Source organism: Anolis sagrei, chromosome 2 (genome assembly GCF_037176765.1).
Source record: "Anolis sagrei isolate rAnoSag1 chromosome 2, rAnoSag1.mat, whole genome shotgun sequence".
NCBI lineage: Eukaryota > Metazoa > Chordata > Lepidosauria > Squamata > Dactyloidae > Anolis > Anolis sagrei.
Genome location: NC_090022.1, coordinates 194,110,439 through 194,122,334, shown reverse-complemented (window position 1 = coordinate 194,122,334; position 11,896 = coordinate 194,110,439). Strand labels below are relative to the sequence as shown.

The 11,896-nt window shown below is 43.3% G+C and overlaps 1 protein-coding gene across 1 annotated transcript; it reads right to left on the bottom strand.

Annotated features, from left to right (window-relative positions):
* Positions 1-202: 202 nt before the first annotated feature.
* On the bottom strand, positions 203-11,654 carry ZWINT (ZW10 interacting kinetochore protein). The gene is made up of 10 exons (XM_060762725.2): positions 11,523-11,654; positions 9,734-9,833; positions 9,488-9,599; positions 7,905-8,071; positions 5,696-5,752; positions 5,452-5,603; positions 3,025-3,196; positions 2,803-2,942; positions 989-1,148; positions 203-627 (listed from the first exon to the last, which is right to left on the bottom strand). The coding sequence occupies exons 1-10, from the start codon at positions 11,594-11,596 to the stop codon at positions 520-522; spliced, it is 1,242 nt and encodes a 413-aa protein (XP_060618708.2). The 5' UTR covers positions 11,597-11,654; the 3' UTR covers positions 203-519.
* Positions 11,655-11,896: the final 242 nt, after the last annotated feature.

Sequence of the window (11,896 nt, the reverse complement as noted above, 5' to 3'; positions counted from 1 at the left end):
TTCTTTTACTGTGCATTTCCAACAGTTTGTGGTCGTGTTGTAAATTTTTCCCAGCTTTTTCGGGGTCATATACCATCTATGTGATGTTTTCACCCAATTCTCTTTCAAGTCTGATGCATATGTGAACTTTATCTATACAGCCAACTCAATATTTTCTATACAGCCAACTCAAGCAGTCAGGAAGCAAACCAAACCAAACAAATACATCCAAATAATATTTTATTGAACAGAAAACATTTCAAAAAGCAAAATACGAAGAACTCATAACTAACAGAAATACTAAGAAAGAGTAGTCTGAAGAGAGGAGTGAGAGGAAAGGATGAAAGATTAAATTAAAGTAGAGGAAATTAAAGCTGAAAAGGTAGCATGGGAGATAAAGGCGAAGACCCAACATAGACATATACATATACACAGGAAAAACACCCCTGGAGGATGCAAGTGGTGCCAATTAGATCTCATTTTTTCTCACACCTTCAGGGAGGTGTCCCCTCAGAGAAAAACTCTAGCCGCAATTCCATGTCATGGGGCACAGACATGGTCAGCTTTCTGGGCAAGGGAAGGAGCACTGAAGTCTATTGTACTAAGGTACACTAACCAGTTCGTCAATGAAGGTCTCTCCTGTGGGGGCTGCAACAAAACAAAGAGCTTTATGGTAACGGCTTCAGAGCCAGAGGTGGGAAAGAGATGTAGTGATATATAAGAAAAATAATAATGTTGTTGGAGAAATAGGGTTGCGAGCATGAAGAGTTCTGCAGAAACTGTGGACTGCTTTAAAAAAAACCTGTAAATGGGTCCGACAGTAAATCAAGCCATTACTCTCCCTAAAAGCCAAAACGATGCAACTGAGACTGCTGAATTTTGGTATATGATGGTACTCACTGGAAAGGATTCATTTTACTCATTTGGGGCATTCCTTGCAGACCCAAACCACAGTCTTTGTCAGAAGATAGCAAAATGGAGAAAACGGATAGACATACTGTATACTAACCCGGTAGGAAGTCACATCAACTGGACCATGTTGATTCTTTACTGAAACAAGGCGGACTTCTCCATTGGCAGCATAACCTGGTTCTACATGGAGACTACAAGTGGAGGAGGGCTTCAGGTAATGCAACAGCCTCTTCTCTTGCTGCCAGTCAATAGCAAAACTACAACAATCAGAAGCACATACAACAAAAGGGATTAGGAACTACCTTGTGCCAAAACAGAGATGCATAACTTCACACTGCCTCTTGAAAGCAATTAGCCGCTCTTCATGGAAATCATGTCCAGCAGTGTTTCTCAACATTCCTAATGCCGCAACCCCTTAATACAGTTCATCATGTTGTGGTGAAGGGACTCACTGGCGTGAGTCTCCCTCCTGCCTCGCACGCTCTCCCTCGCTCGCACATGCGCACTGTGCTGCCATGCGCTGAGCACGCCAGCTCTCCCCTCCCCGCTTGTAGACACAGAAACTGCTCTCCCCTTGGCTGAGAGGCCAGTCAATCACAGTGGAGGAGGGCTTTTGGGTGCTGGGACTCACCGTCTGTTTCCAAAAAGGAAGAGGGGGACAGGCAGAGAGATCTTCAGCCTTCTCTGATAAAGGGGTTACTAAGACCATCAGGAATAATGTTTTCTGATGGTCTTTGACAACCTCTCTGAAATACCCTCATGTCGCCATCCCCCCAGGAGTCCCCAGATTGAGAAACGCTCACGTATAGGATGGGGCAATGCCTAAACCAGGGACCTCAGATCTCTATGGAACCATGGTAAATGTGAAAACAACTAGAGAGCAAGGATTCCCCGAAATACAAAGTCGGAAGGCCACTATAGACCTTTATAGACCACTAAAACAAGACAAGCAGTTGTGGGCACCACTACAGAATGGCTAAAATTGACTTTCTAGTCTCAAAGCACAATTAATCTGCCTAAGATATAGACTCAAGCTGGACGTCAGGTCTCAGACCTAAGCGTCAAATCACAAAATAAGATTTCAAAGTGATGTCCAGTTGGCTTGCAATCTATCTTTTCTTTTTCCTAAGGATGCCTCAGTGCATCCTAAGTGGGAACATGGGCATTTACTTTACAGTTTCTTGTTGTGTGTCTTCAAGTCATTTCTGATTTATGGCAACCCTAAGGGCCGGCTTTAGCACAGCAGGTTAATCACCAGCTGCTGCTGCAGTAAATCTTGCCAATTGACAGTTCAAAGCCGGGTCAGGTTCAGCTCCTGACCATCAGCTCAACTCCCCAACCCACCTACCGGATCGAAAACAGCAATGTGAGTAGATGAATAGGAACCGGATTAAGTTGTATTTTAGGCACAGCATTTCAAAGGAAAGTTTACAAAGAAAGCTCTTCAGCAAGGAGATGGGGCAACAGCACCCCCCTGTGGCCAGAACTGAGTACAGCCTCCAAAAGATGTTGAATGATGAGAACAGGCCTATATAATATACCTCTATCTGTTGTCTGTCTTGTCACTGTGTAATCAGCATTTAATGTTTGCCGTATATGTGTTCTGTGATCCAACCTGAGTCCCCTTTGGGGTGAGAAGGGTGGAATATAAGTACTGTAAATAAATAAGAGGTTTTTTGACCAAAAAAAAACCCATTTTATATGCCGTTTTTCACTTTGTCTCTAACCCTATCAAACGTGGAGGTCTGACTGTGGTCTAGGGCCAACCCATGCCTTTGCTCTCCCAAGCCACATCCCCCCCCCCCCCCGCCCACCTCCAAACCCAGATCAAAACACTAGGCTAGGAAACCAATCCTTGACCACCAAGGCCTGAAATAGTCACATAAACTAAAAGAAGACCCAGAAGCTCACCAGTTCTGCAGTGACTCGATCTCAGACAGAAGCTGTGCCTGTTGGAAGAAATTGTGCTGCAGCTCCAAGATGGCACCTCTGACAGTGCTGGTGGTGCCCACGGGAAGGACAGCAGAGACAAGAAAGAAAGGGCTGTCGGTCTAAAATATACACAAAGAGAGAGAGAGTCATTGGGCAAAGCAAACCTCTTTGAGGCTTCACTTGTTTCTTGTTCTTGCTTACCTTGAGTGTGACAGTGCCATCATCTGCCCAGTGTAAATGCAGCTTCAAGCGGTGGGAATCAGAGGCCATAGGCTCAGAATGAGAGAACAGCTCAATCTCCAGATCGGCCTCTGAGACGGAAATTAATTTTACACCTCGCAGAATCTCCAAGTGACTCTGCAAGTCAAGCATTCTGCAAAAAGAGACAGTAGGGAGGAAGGATCCTTAAAACATATAGTGTGGGTTGCTCCTTGTAGAAGAAACATAATAGTAATAATAATAACTTTATTCTTATATCCCGCCACCATCTCCCCGAAGGAACTCGGGACGGCTTACAGACGGCACAAAATGCCTAAAAACAGACATAAAAATGAACACAATATAAAATACAATAAAATAAAACCACAAAAGGAATCGTGGTTACATAATAGAGGAGAGATGAACCTCCAAACTACCCAGCTTTGAAGGATTGTAATCCAACAAAATTATGAGCTTGGAAACAGTATTCTTGGATTTTTTTTCCGTGTCAGGAGTGATTTGAGAAACTGCAAGTTGCTTCTGGTGTGAGAGAATTGGTCGTCGGCAAGGACGTTGCCCAGAGGACATCCGGATTTTTTTGATGTTTTATTATCCTTGTGGGTGGTTTCTCTCGTGTCACCCATGGGAAGCTGGAGCTGACAGAGGGAGCTCATCCGCGCTCTCCCCAGATTCCAACCTAATATTCCTCTCGGTCATCAGTCCTGCCAGCACAAGGGTTTAACCCATTGTGCCATTGGGGGCTCTTGGACTAATATTCCCCAAAGAGCCAACCACCATGGCTACTGGATAAGCTGGCTAAAGGAATCAGATGATGAAACCCTAAAAAGTAACTTTTCTGAGTTCTGCAAAGTCTAAATTATGGACTAAGGGACCCAAGCACTGCATCCCAGAATACACAACTAACCCTACGTTGCTATGTTGCACAAATAATTCATCCATCTACTTCAAAACTTGCATTTTCACACATCCCCTACATCCCTAATTCTGCTGTAGAACAGTTACAACAAGGATGTCCTGGAAAACAATTGGAATAGTATCTGCTGCCAGACATAATCTCTGGAGACATTCTTCTTAGAGTCCCTGCAAGTTGATTTTAAATATAAGAATAATTGTCAACTTTTAAGTTAAGGTGATCCTGTGGATGTAAGAACGGGGGTAAGACAACAGGAAGTGAAAGTAATCTATCCCTAGGAAGGAAAATTCACTACTGAAAGAGTTATCCTGGGCAAAAGGTGTCTCCACTGAAGCTTTACTACCAATCCTTTTTTCCACAACAAGCCAGTTTTTTTTTTCAAAATCCAATTATGAGAGGGACAGAAAGCAAGGTCAATGGGCACAGACAATAAGACAAACACCATAGGGTGTTAATCCTTCCCTATGCTATCGGGTCTCCTGGTGGTGCACCGGGTTAAAACGCTGAGCTGCTGAACTTGCTGACCAAAAGATTGACAGCTTGAATTGGAGGAACAGGGTGTGCTCCTGCTCTTAGGCTCAGCTTCTGCCAACCTAGCAGTTTGAAAACATGCAAATCTGAGTAGATCAATAGGTACTGCTTCTGCACGCTCCATGCAGTCATGCCAGCCACATGACCTTCAAGGTGTCTATGGACAACATGGCTCTTAGAAATGGAGATGAGCACCACCTCCCAGAGTCTGACAAGACTAGACTTAATGTCAGGGGAAACCTTCACCTTTATGCTATCCAAAGCTAATATAACCTACAGAACCTTTCTTCCTTATAACGTGGGGACAACTGTATATACATAAACAAATGCAGTATTTCCTAACATCTATGCAGTGATTGTACCTGACTATGCCATTCCCTCCTCCCATCCATCTTGTTGCAGCGACTTCTACGCACAATTGTGAACATCTTTCAGATTCCTGCACTCAGAACCGAGTCTGTGCACATGCCTTTAAGCTCTCTGCCAACTTATGAAATATAGTCCACAGCACCTGGTATTAATTGATAATCCTTATTGTGACCACCTTCTACCTGGAAATCTATGACCTCATTGTGACAGATCATGTGGTTCCAGAATAGGTCCTTACAGGACTAGTCCTCAACCTGTGGGTCGGTACTTACAGCAGTGGTTTTCAACCTGTGGGTCGCCAGGTGTTTTGACCTACAACTCCCATAAATCCCAGCCAGTTTACCAGCTGCTAGGATTTCTGGGAGTTGAAGGCGAAAACATCTGGGGACCCACAGTTTGAGAACCACTGCCCTACAGTCTCTTTACAGACCCACCACTAAGACTCTACCCTTAGAAGACAATCATACATGGCCGCAACAAATAGCCTACAGTTGTAATAGTATCCAAGTACTAACCATAACTGACCCTGCCTAGTTTCCAAGATCAGACCGTATCTAGTGTTTATAGGGTACATAGGCCAAACTAAGATGACTCACCTCTGAAGCTTCTCTCTCCAGATGCAAATCTGGCCCTCTTGCTCGTCCACAATCCCCTGCAGGCTTTGCAGCTCTTTCTTATGCTTCTGTAGCCTTTCCTGTAGTTCTGCGACACGTCTTTCTAGCTGTTGCTGCTGCTCACTCAAAGCCTCCTACCATGGAAATATCAAAAGGAATCAAGAGTAAAGGAACCAAGTGGCTTTTTTCCTCCATCCTTGAATTGTATCAACCCTAATGCACCTGCCTGTTTTTTCTGGTGCTTGGAGCGGGCAATCTTTGCCTTGTCCTCCATCTCCTCTTTCTGCAAGGAAGGTATAAAATTGAAATAAGTATATTTGTAGTAAACCCATCACACCCAAATTAGCAGCTGGTCAAAATGTGTACAAATAACAACAACAACAACAACTTTATTTTTACACCCTACCACCATCTCCCCGAAGGGACTCGAGACAGCTTATATGTGGGACCAAGCCCAGAGCAAACAACAGTTTACCAGTTAAAAACATAACATATCATAATCTAATTAGACAATTAAAACAAACACAGAATTACTCCTTTGTGTATATGCTTTAAGTTGTCTATCAATACATGGCAAGACCATCAATTTTGTGGGATTTTTCTTAGACAAGAAAAATTCAAGAAGCGGTTTTGCCAGTTCCTTCCACTGAAATACAGTCTACATCATTGCTTTTTAAACTGTGGGTTCCAACCCAAAATGGGTGCCCTTGAGCTCAATGTTGGGCTTACCAAAAAAATAATAATAAATAAAACTGGCAGCAGTAAAAGGTTTTTGAATGCCACCCATTTACACAAATATGAGGGCCACAACTTGCAGCATTTACAGCAGATTCTGAAGAAAATGCTTCAGCTATACTTCATTAAAAAGAAAAACCCGCTCTTTTAGCAAGCCTTGCAAATTCTGTAAATTTAGAATTTTGATCCTTGGGTGTTAATATGTCATGGTGACAGAAAATCACAATTTTCATTCTGAATATGCCAATAAAGAAGTGGTTGTTGCTTTTCTTTCTGCTGCCAAGTTTCATCATAATGTGGCTGTGGCAAGGATATTCAGTGGGTCTGTGTAAAAAAAACAGGCCTGGATTTGTGGGGGATGCCCATCCTAGGGTAATATCACTTGCCTGTTTGGGAAGGAAAGTAATGTCCATCCTGAAAAAAGGTATTGTGTCAGTTTAAGCAATATTTCTAGGCACATCTTAAAATATGAAGGAGTCTGGGTAAACTGTTTATCTTGGTTGTCTCACATACAAACCTAAATCCTATCATTATACCTGACTAGAGAAGCCCAATTGAATCAGTGGGTTATATGGTCAATTGATTAAATGGGGCTACTGTAACTGGGAATTACCAATAGGATTCCAGCTACCTTCTACTCCCATATCGGCCCACAATTTAATTTTTTCTGTAAATGTCCTCCTCTCTATATTGTTTTTTCAAGACTAATGTACAAAACAGAGAGCCTCATTGGGAGTAGTGCCCAGTTTACAGAATGCCCTCTTTGTGGAGATTTTCCTGGCTCTCTCTGGATGGTCTTTTGCAGCATAATTCTGTGCATGTTTAAATTTTCGTCAAAATACTGAACATAGCCAGATTTTGTTCATTTTCATGGTTTCCTCCTTTCTGTTGAAATTGTCCACATGCTTGACAATCGACAACAGACCAGAGTTCTTTCTGCCATTCTGGATATTCCAGATATAGAAACCTCACTGGCCTGGTTACCAACTGACCTCTCAGCCATTGAGGATGCCTGCCATAGATGCGGGCAAAACGTCAGGAGAAAATGCTTCTGGAACATGGCCATACAGCCCAGAAAACTCACAACAACCCAGTGATTCCGGCCATAAAAGCCTTCAATAATATATTACATTTAATTCCATAAATATATATAAATCAAATAAATAAAGCAGAACTTCAGCCTACTGACTACAGAAAAATAATACACAATTTGGGTGATGGTTTCAATATGCAGTTTGTGTTTCAAGCAATTTAATTATGTATTTGAAGTAGTGTTTTAAAAGGATGTGTGCTTAATGCTTTCCAAACACTTTTGCACACCATATTTTTTTAGATATTCTGTTTTAATTTACACTGGTTTGAGTCTCATTTTGGAGAAAAATGGGAGAGAATTTTTAAAATATTAACATTTAAGAAACTGCTGCTATTTATGGCTACCTTCATTTGTAGTTTCAAATATGTACCTAAGCAATGCAATGTTATCTGTAATGGGTATTTGTTTTTAATTTTTTAGCAGTTGCTCTAAGAATTTCCACAAGAAATGTGACAAAACCACTTCTGAATAACATCTACACAATATATAAACATTAAAATAACTTTTGATATCTTAAATTCTAGCAGTTTGTGCGCTTAGGCAATAAAAATGGAGACCCTCCATTCAAATTCTCCACCTGAAGTGCCAACCCCAGCCCGAAACCAACCGTGGCTTGATAGCGCTGCAAGGCACTCTCCAAGAGCTGGGACCGCTTCTCCCCTTCCTCCAGTTTGGCCAATAGGAGAGGCACAGCCCCCTTGATCAACTCCACTTGCTGCTCGTACTCTGCTTTGAGTGCCTTCCATTGCTGTTTTGCCTCTACCATCTCCTTCCCTGCATAAGAGATGCCCAGTGAGTAGAGTCAGGGAAAATACTCATGTTTAAGTCTAGAACCTTTAGTTTAAAAATTGATGCAAAAAATCTGGCTCAACTTATCAACAGGTCAATACTGTACTCTTATAAACAAAGGAATTGTCACAAAGTGAGTCCTATGAAAATGTTTTTTTTTAATGGCCAACCTATTTGTTCTCTCCTTCATGGCCCCATTTCCAGTATTTATGAATGCTCAAGGCAGAAACATTGTGATAGCCAGGACAGCTTGCCTCTGAAGTGGCGCTAGCACATTCGCCTCTCTGGGGAAATACCCTCAACTTAACCACAAGTCGTATAACCCAAAATTTTTGTTGCAAAGCTGCCCTCAACATATACATGAGGTTGATTTCAACATGGATATAGATGGCATATAAAGGAGCCAACACTCTGGTCACAAAGTGAATTCTCCAAACTACCCCCTGCCCCCTCGTGGCACAGTGGGTTAAACTGTTGAGCTGCTGAACTTGCTGATCAAAAGGTCAGCTGTTTGAATCCAGGTAGCAGGGTGAACTCCCGCTGTTAGCTTCTGCCAAGCCAGCAGTTCGAAAGCATTAAAATGTGAGTAGATCAAAAGGGATCACTTCTGCAAGAAGGTAACAGCGCTCCATGCAGTCCTGCTGGCCACATGACCTTGGAGGCGTCTATAGACAACACCGGCTCTTCAGCTTAGAAATGGAGATGAGCACCAACCCCCAGAGTCGGACCCAACTAGACTTAATGTCAAGGGGAAACCTTTACCTTTACCCTACCAACACAATGCAAGCATTTCCAAATCAGGCTACAGTGGACTCCTGAAAGAGCAGAATGAAAAATCAGACTTATATGTAGATACCCACACTCCATTAACCAGTATGTCATTGTCTGGTCATCCCTAGCTTTTGAATGATCCCCTCCCTGCCATTCTAAAGGTTGGATTATTTATTTCAGGTTTCTTGAAGGAAGAGCTTTAGGCCAAATGAAGACTAGTATTTATGGTCCTACCATTAAACCACGTATGTCAAAACACCAGGCCCCTTCACAGAGCCCTAAACCCTCTGCAGAACAGAGTTTGAGAACCGATGTTCTAAGAATGATGTTCTGGAACTTCACCTCCAATCATCCCTCACTAGTTTGGCTAGGAGGTAAGGCACAGCCGCCAGTTCTAACTAAGGCAAGTGGAAATTGAAGCCTACTATCTTCTGTGACAGGAAAGCGAAATAACACTATGGCACATTTCCATTCAACGGCAGGGCACTCTCTCTTTACTTAACGTGCACAGCTGGAGAATCCAATACAGAATGAAATAAGATGAACAATATGCAATTATAAAAGTGCCTTCTTGACCAGTGTACATTTGGACACACAGTTGCCTGTGTTCCTTGGTGCATGTATACTTACGAACAGCTGCAGTAGAGTCCTCCTGGATAGAGGGGCCTGAGTCAAGGAAATCCAGGAGGAATTTCATCACTTGTAGCTGAGTGTACATCAGTTTGTGAGTCTTCCTGGTTTTCTGGAAAGTACAAGCCAAAGGGAAAAGGAGGTATTGACACTAGTGTTCTGGAAGCACAAGTTGCCCCCGGCATTTTAAAACAAGCAGAGATTGAAGTCAGCACCTCAAGTAAGGGACCGTGTTCAGCCACTCACCACTGCATGTTCAGCCAAGACCTGGGCTGGGAGTTGTACCTCCGCTCCTTCTTTGTCTTGGCCCTCGGAGGTCAGTATGTCCTTCATCTGAACCAGGAGTCTGAGGACAGCATGAGAAATCACCATATCAGGGAAAAAGAACATTGACTTTCCAAACATCATAGCTTTCAGAAAGACTTTCCATCCATCATGCCTTCGATTCCCGCACTAGTAGAGGAACTTGTCTGTGTCTCTACAGCAGCATAATGGCAGTGATATGGTGCATATGTTTACATGGAAAAGCTTCCATACATATGCACACAAGATTTGTTTGGGTTGTGGTTCTGCAATCGGTCATGTTAGACAGTACACAGTATTCCCCCACTTTCCTTGTAATGATATATTTTTCAATAAAATTTAATGGAAAAAAATATAGAATCATGGAACCAGAGTTGGAAGGGACCCCAAGGGCTCCCAGTCCAACCTTCTTCTGCCATGCAGGAAAACTAGTCAAAGCACCCTCAACAGATGGCCTTCCAGCCTGTTTTAAAAACTCCAGATAAGGAGACTCCAGCATTTTCCGAGGAATCATATTCCACTGCCGAACAGCTCTTACCATCTTTTTCCCCCCAGCAATTTGAATCCAACTTTATTTTAATCCTCAGATTCCAATGTTCCTGTTTTCTTGCTACTAAGAGGAAGCTTTGAAACATACGTTCTGACTTGATAAAAGGCATTTTGAGAGCAAAGCCATGCAATGCCAGTTTATCAGTGTGTTGGAAAAGTGATACGTTTTTAAGAAAGGAGATTCCATCTGAACATTAGAAAGAACTTCCTGACTGTGAGAGCCGTTCAGCAGTGGAACTCTCTGCCCCAGAGTGTGGTGGAGGCTCCTTCTTTGGAAGCTTTTCAACAGAGGCTGGATGGCCATCTGTCAGGGGTGTTTGAATGCAATATTCTTGCTTCTTGGCAGAATGGGGTTGGACTGGATGGCCCATGAGGTCTCTTCCAACTCTTTGATTAATTGATTCTATGATTCTATGAATGCTCACATACCAAGATACAGGAAAGACTGATTAAAAACACAGAGCAGGTAAGTTAGCAGAAGCTGGGGCTAACAGCAGGAGCTCAGCCCGCTTCCCAGATTCAAACTACGAACCTTTTGGTCAGCAAGCTCAACGGTTTAATAAATATTCAAAATACTGCAGTTTCTATCTTTATTCCATCATACTGCTCTTAAGCACGCTTTCAAATTCATCTGACTTCTCTTTTCTGCCACTATTAGTATTACCTGAGAAAGGCAAACTTAATTTGCGCAGGTGAAACATTCCTTATTTAGAATTCAAAACCGCCGAATATTCCTAAATCTAATTTTTTTCCCACATGGGTGGGCTGGGATAATGAGTGTTTTGCAACCTGGGTTGTTGTGAGTTCTCGAGGCTGTATGGCCATGTTCCAGAAGCATTCTCTCCTGACGTTTCACCCACATCTATAGCAGGCATCCCCAGAGGTTGTGAGGCTCTAGAACACGGCCATATAGCCCGAAAAAACCTACAACAACCCAGTTGTGAGGTCTGTTGGAAACTAGGCAGGTGAGGTTTATCTATCTGTGGAATGACCAGGCTTTGAAGCTGCAAGGCCATTCAATGCTAATCAAGGTGGGCAATTGCAATTGCCTGAAGTGTCATTTATTCCTACACAGAATAGGAAGAAAAGGTTCGCATTTGACTGCAGCCTCCCAAAGCTGACGCTACCGGGCTCCTTTATCCCAAAGGTCCTTTTGCACACCAAAATGAAGTCAGTCACTCACTCGCCAGCCCTGGCCTCCGCCTCCACCGCCATTTTCCGCCCAGGCCCGACTTCAGCCGGAAGCAGGTCACCCATCTTCGCTTTCTCCCGCGCTTTTATTCAAAGCCGGAATTTCCCCGCCCCCTCCGCTGCGCGCGGACAATTCGGCGGGCCCCGATTGGAAGCCAGCGAAGCCCCGCCCCCTTCCTCCTCTCTCCCTCCCACAGAGTCACCGCTTCCTGTCTAGCTCCGCCCGCTTATGTTTCAAAGTCTTTGTGCTTGGAGTCAGGGCTGGCTGGATGCGCATGCGTAGTGTGCATTTCCTTCCTGAAAGATTCTGATTGTCATTTTGAGTGGCTCAGGGGCAGAAAGAATGAGGGAACCCCAGATTTTGAT

Excerpts from the sequence above, each read along its gene's own strand:
- ZWINT (XM_060762725.2), bottom strand. The coding sequence starts at position 11,596 with ATGGGTGACCTGCTTCCGGCTGAAGTCGGGCCTGGGCGGAAAATGGCG. Across the intron at positions 9,834-11,522 it reads GCGGAGGCCAGGGCTGGCGA|ACTCCTGGTTCAGATGAAGG; the intron begins GTGAGTGACTGA and ends TGCTGTCCTCAG. Across the intron at positions 3,197-5,451 it reads TGGAGAGAGAAGCTTCAGAG|AATGCTTGACTTGCAGAGTC; the intron begins GTGAGTCATCTT and ends CTCTTTTTGCAG.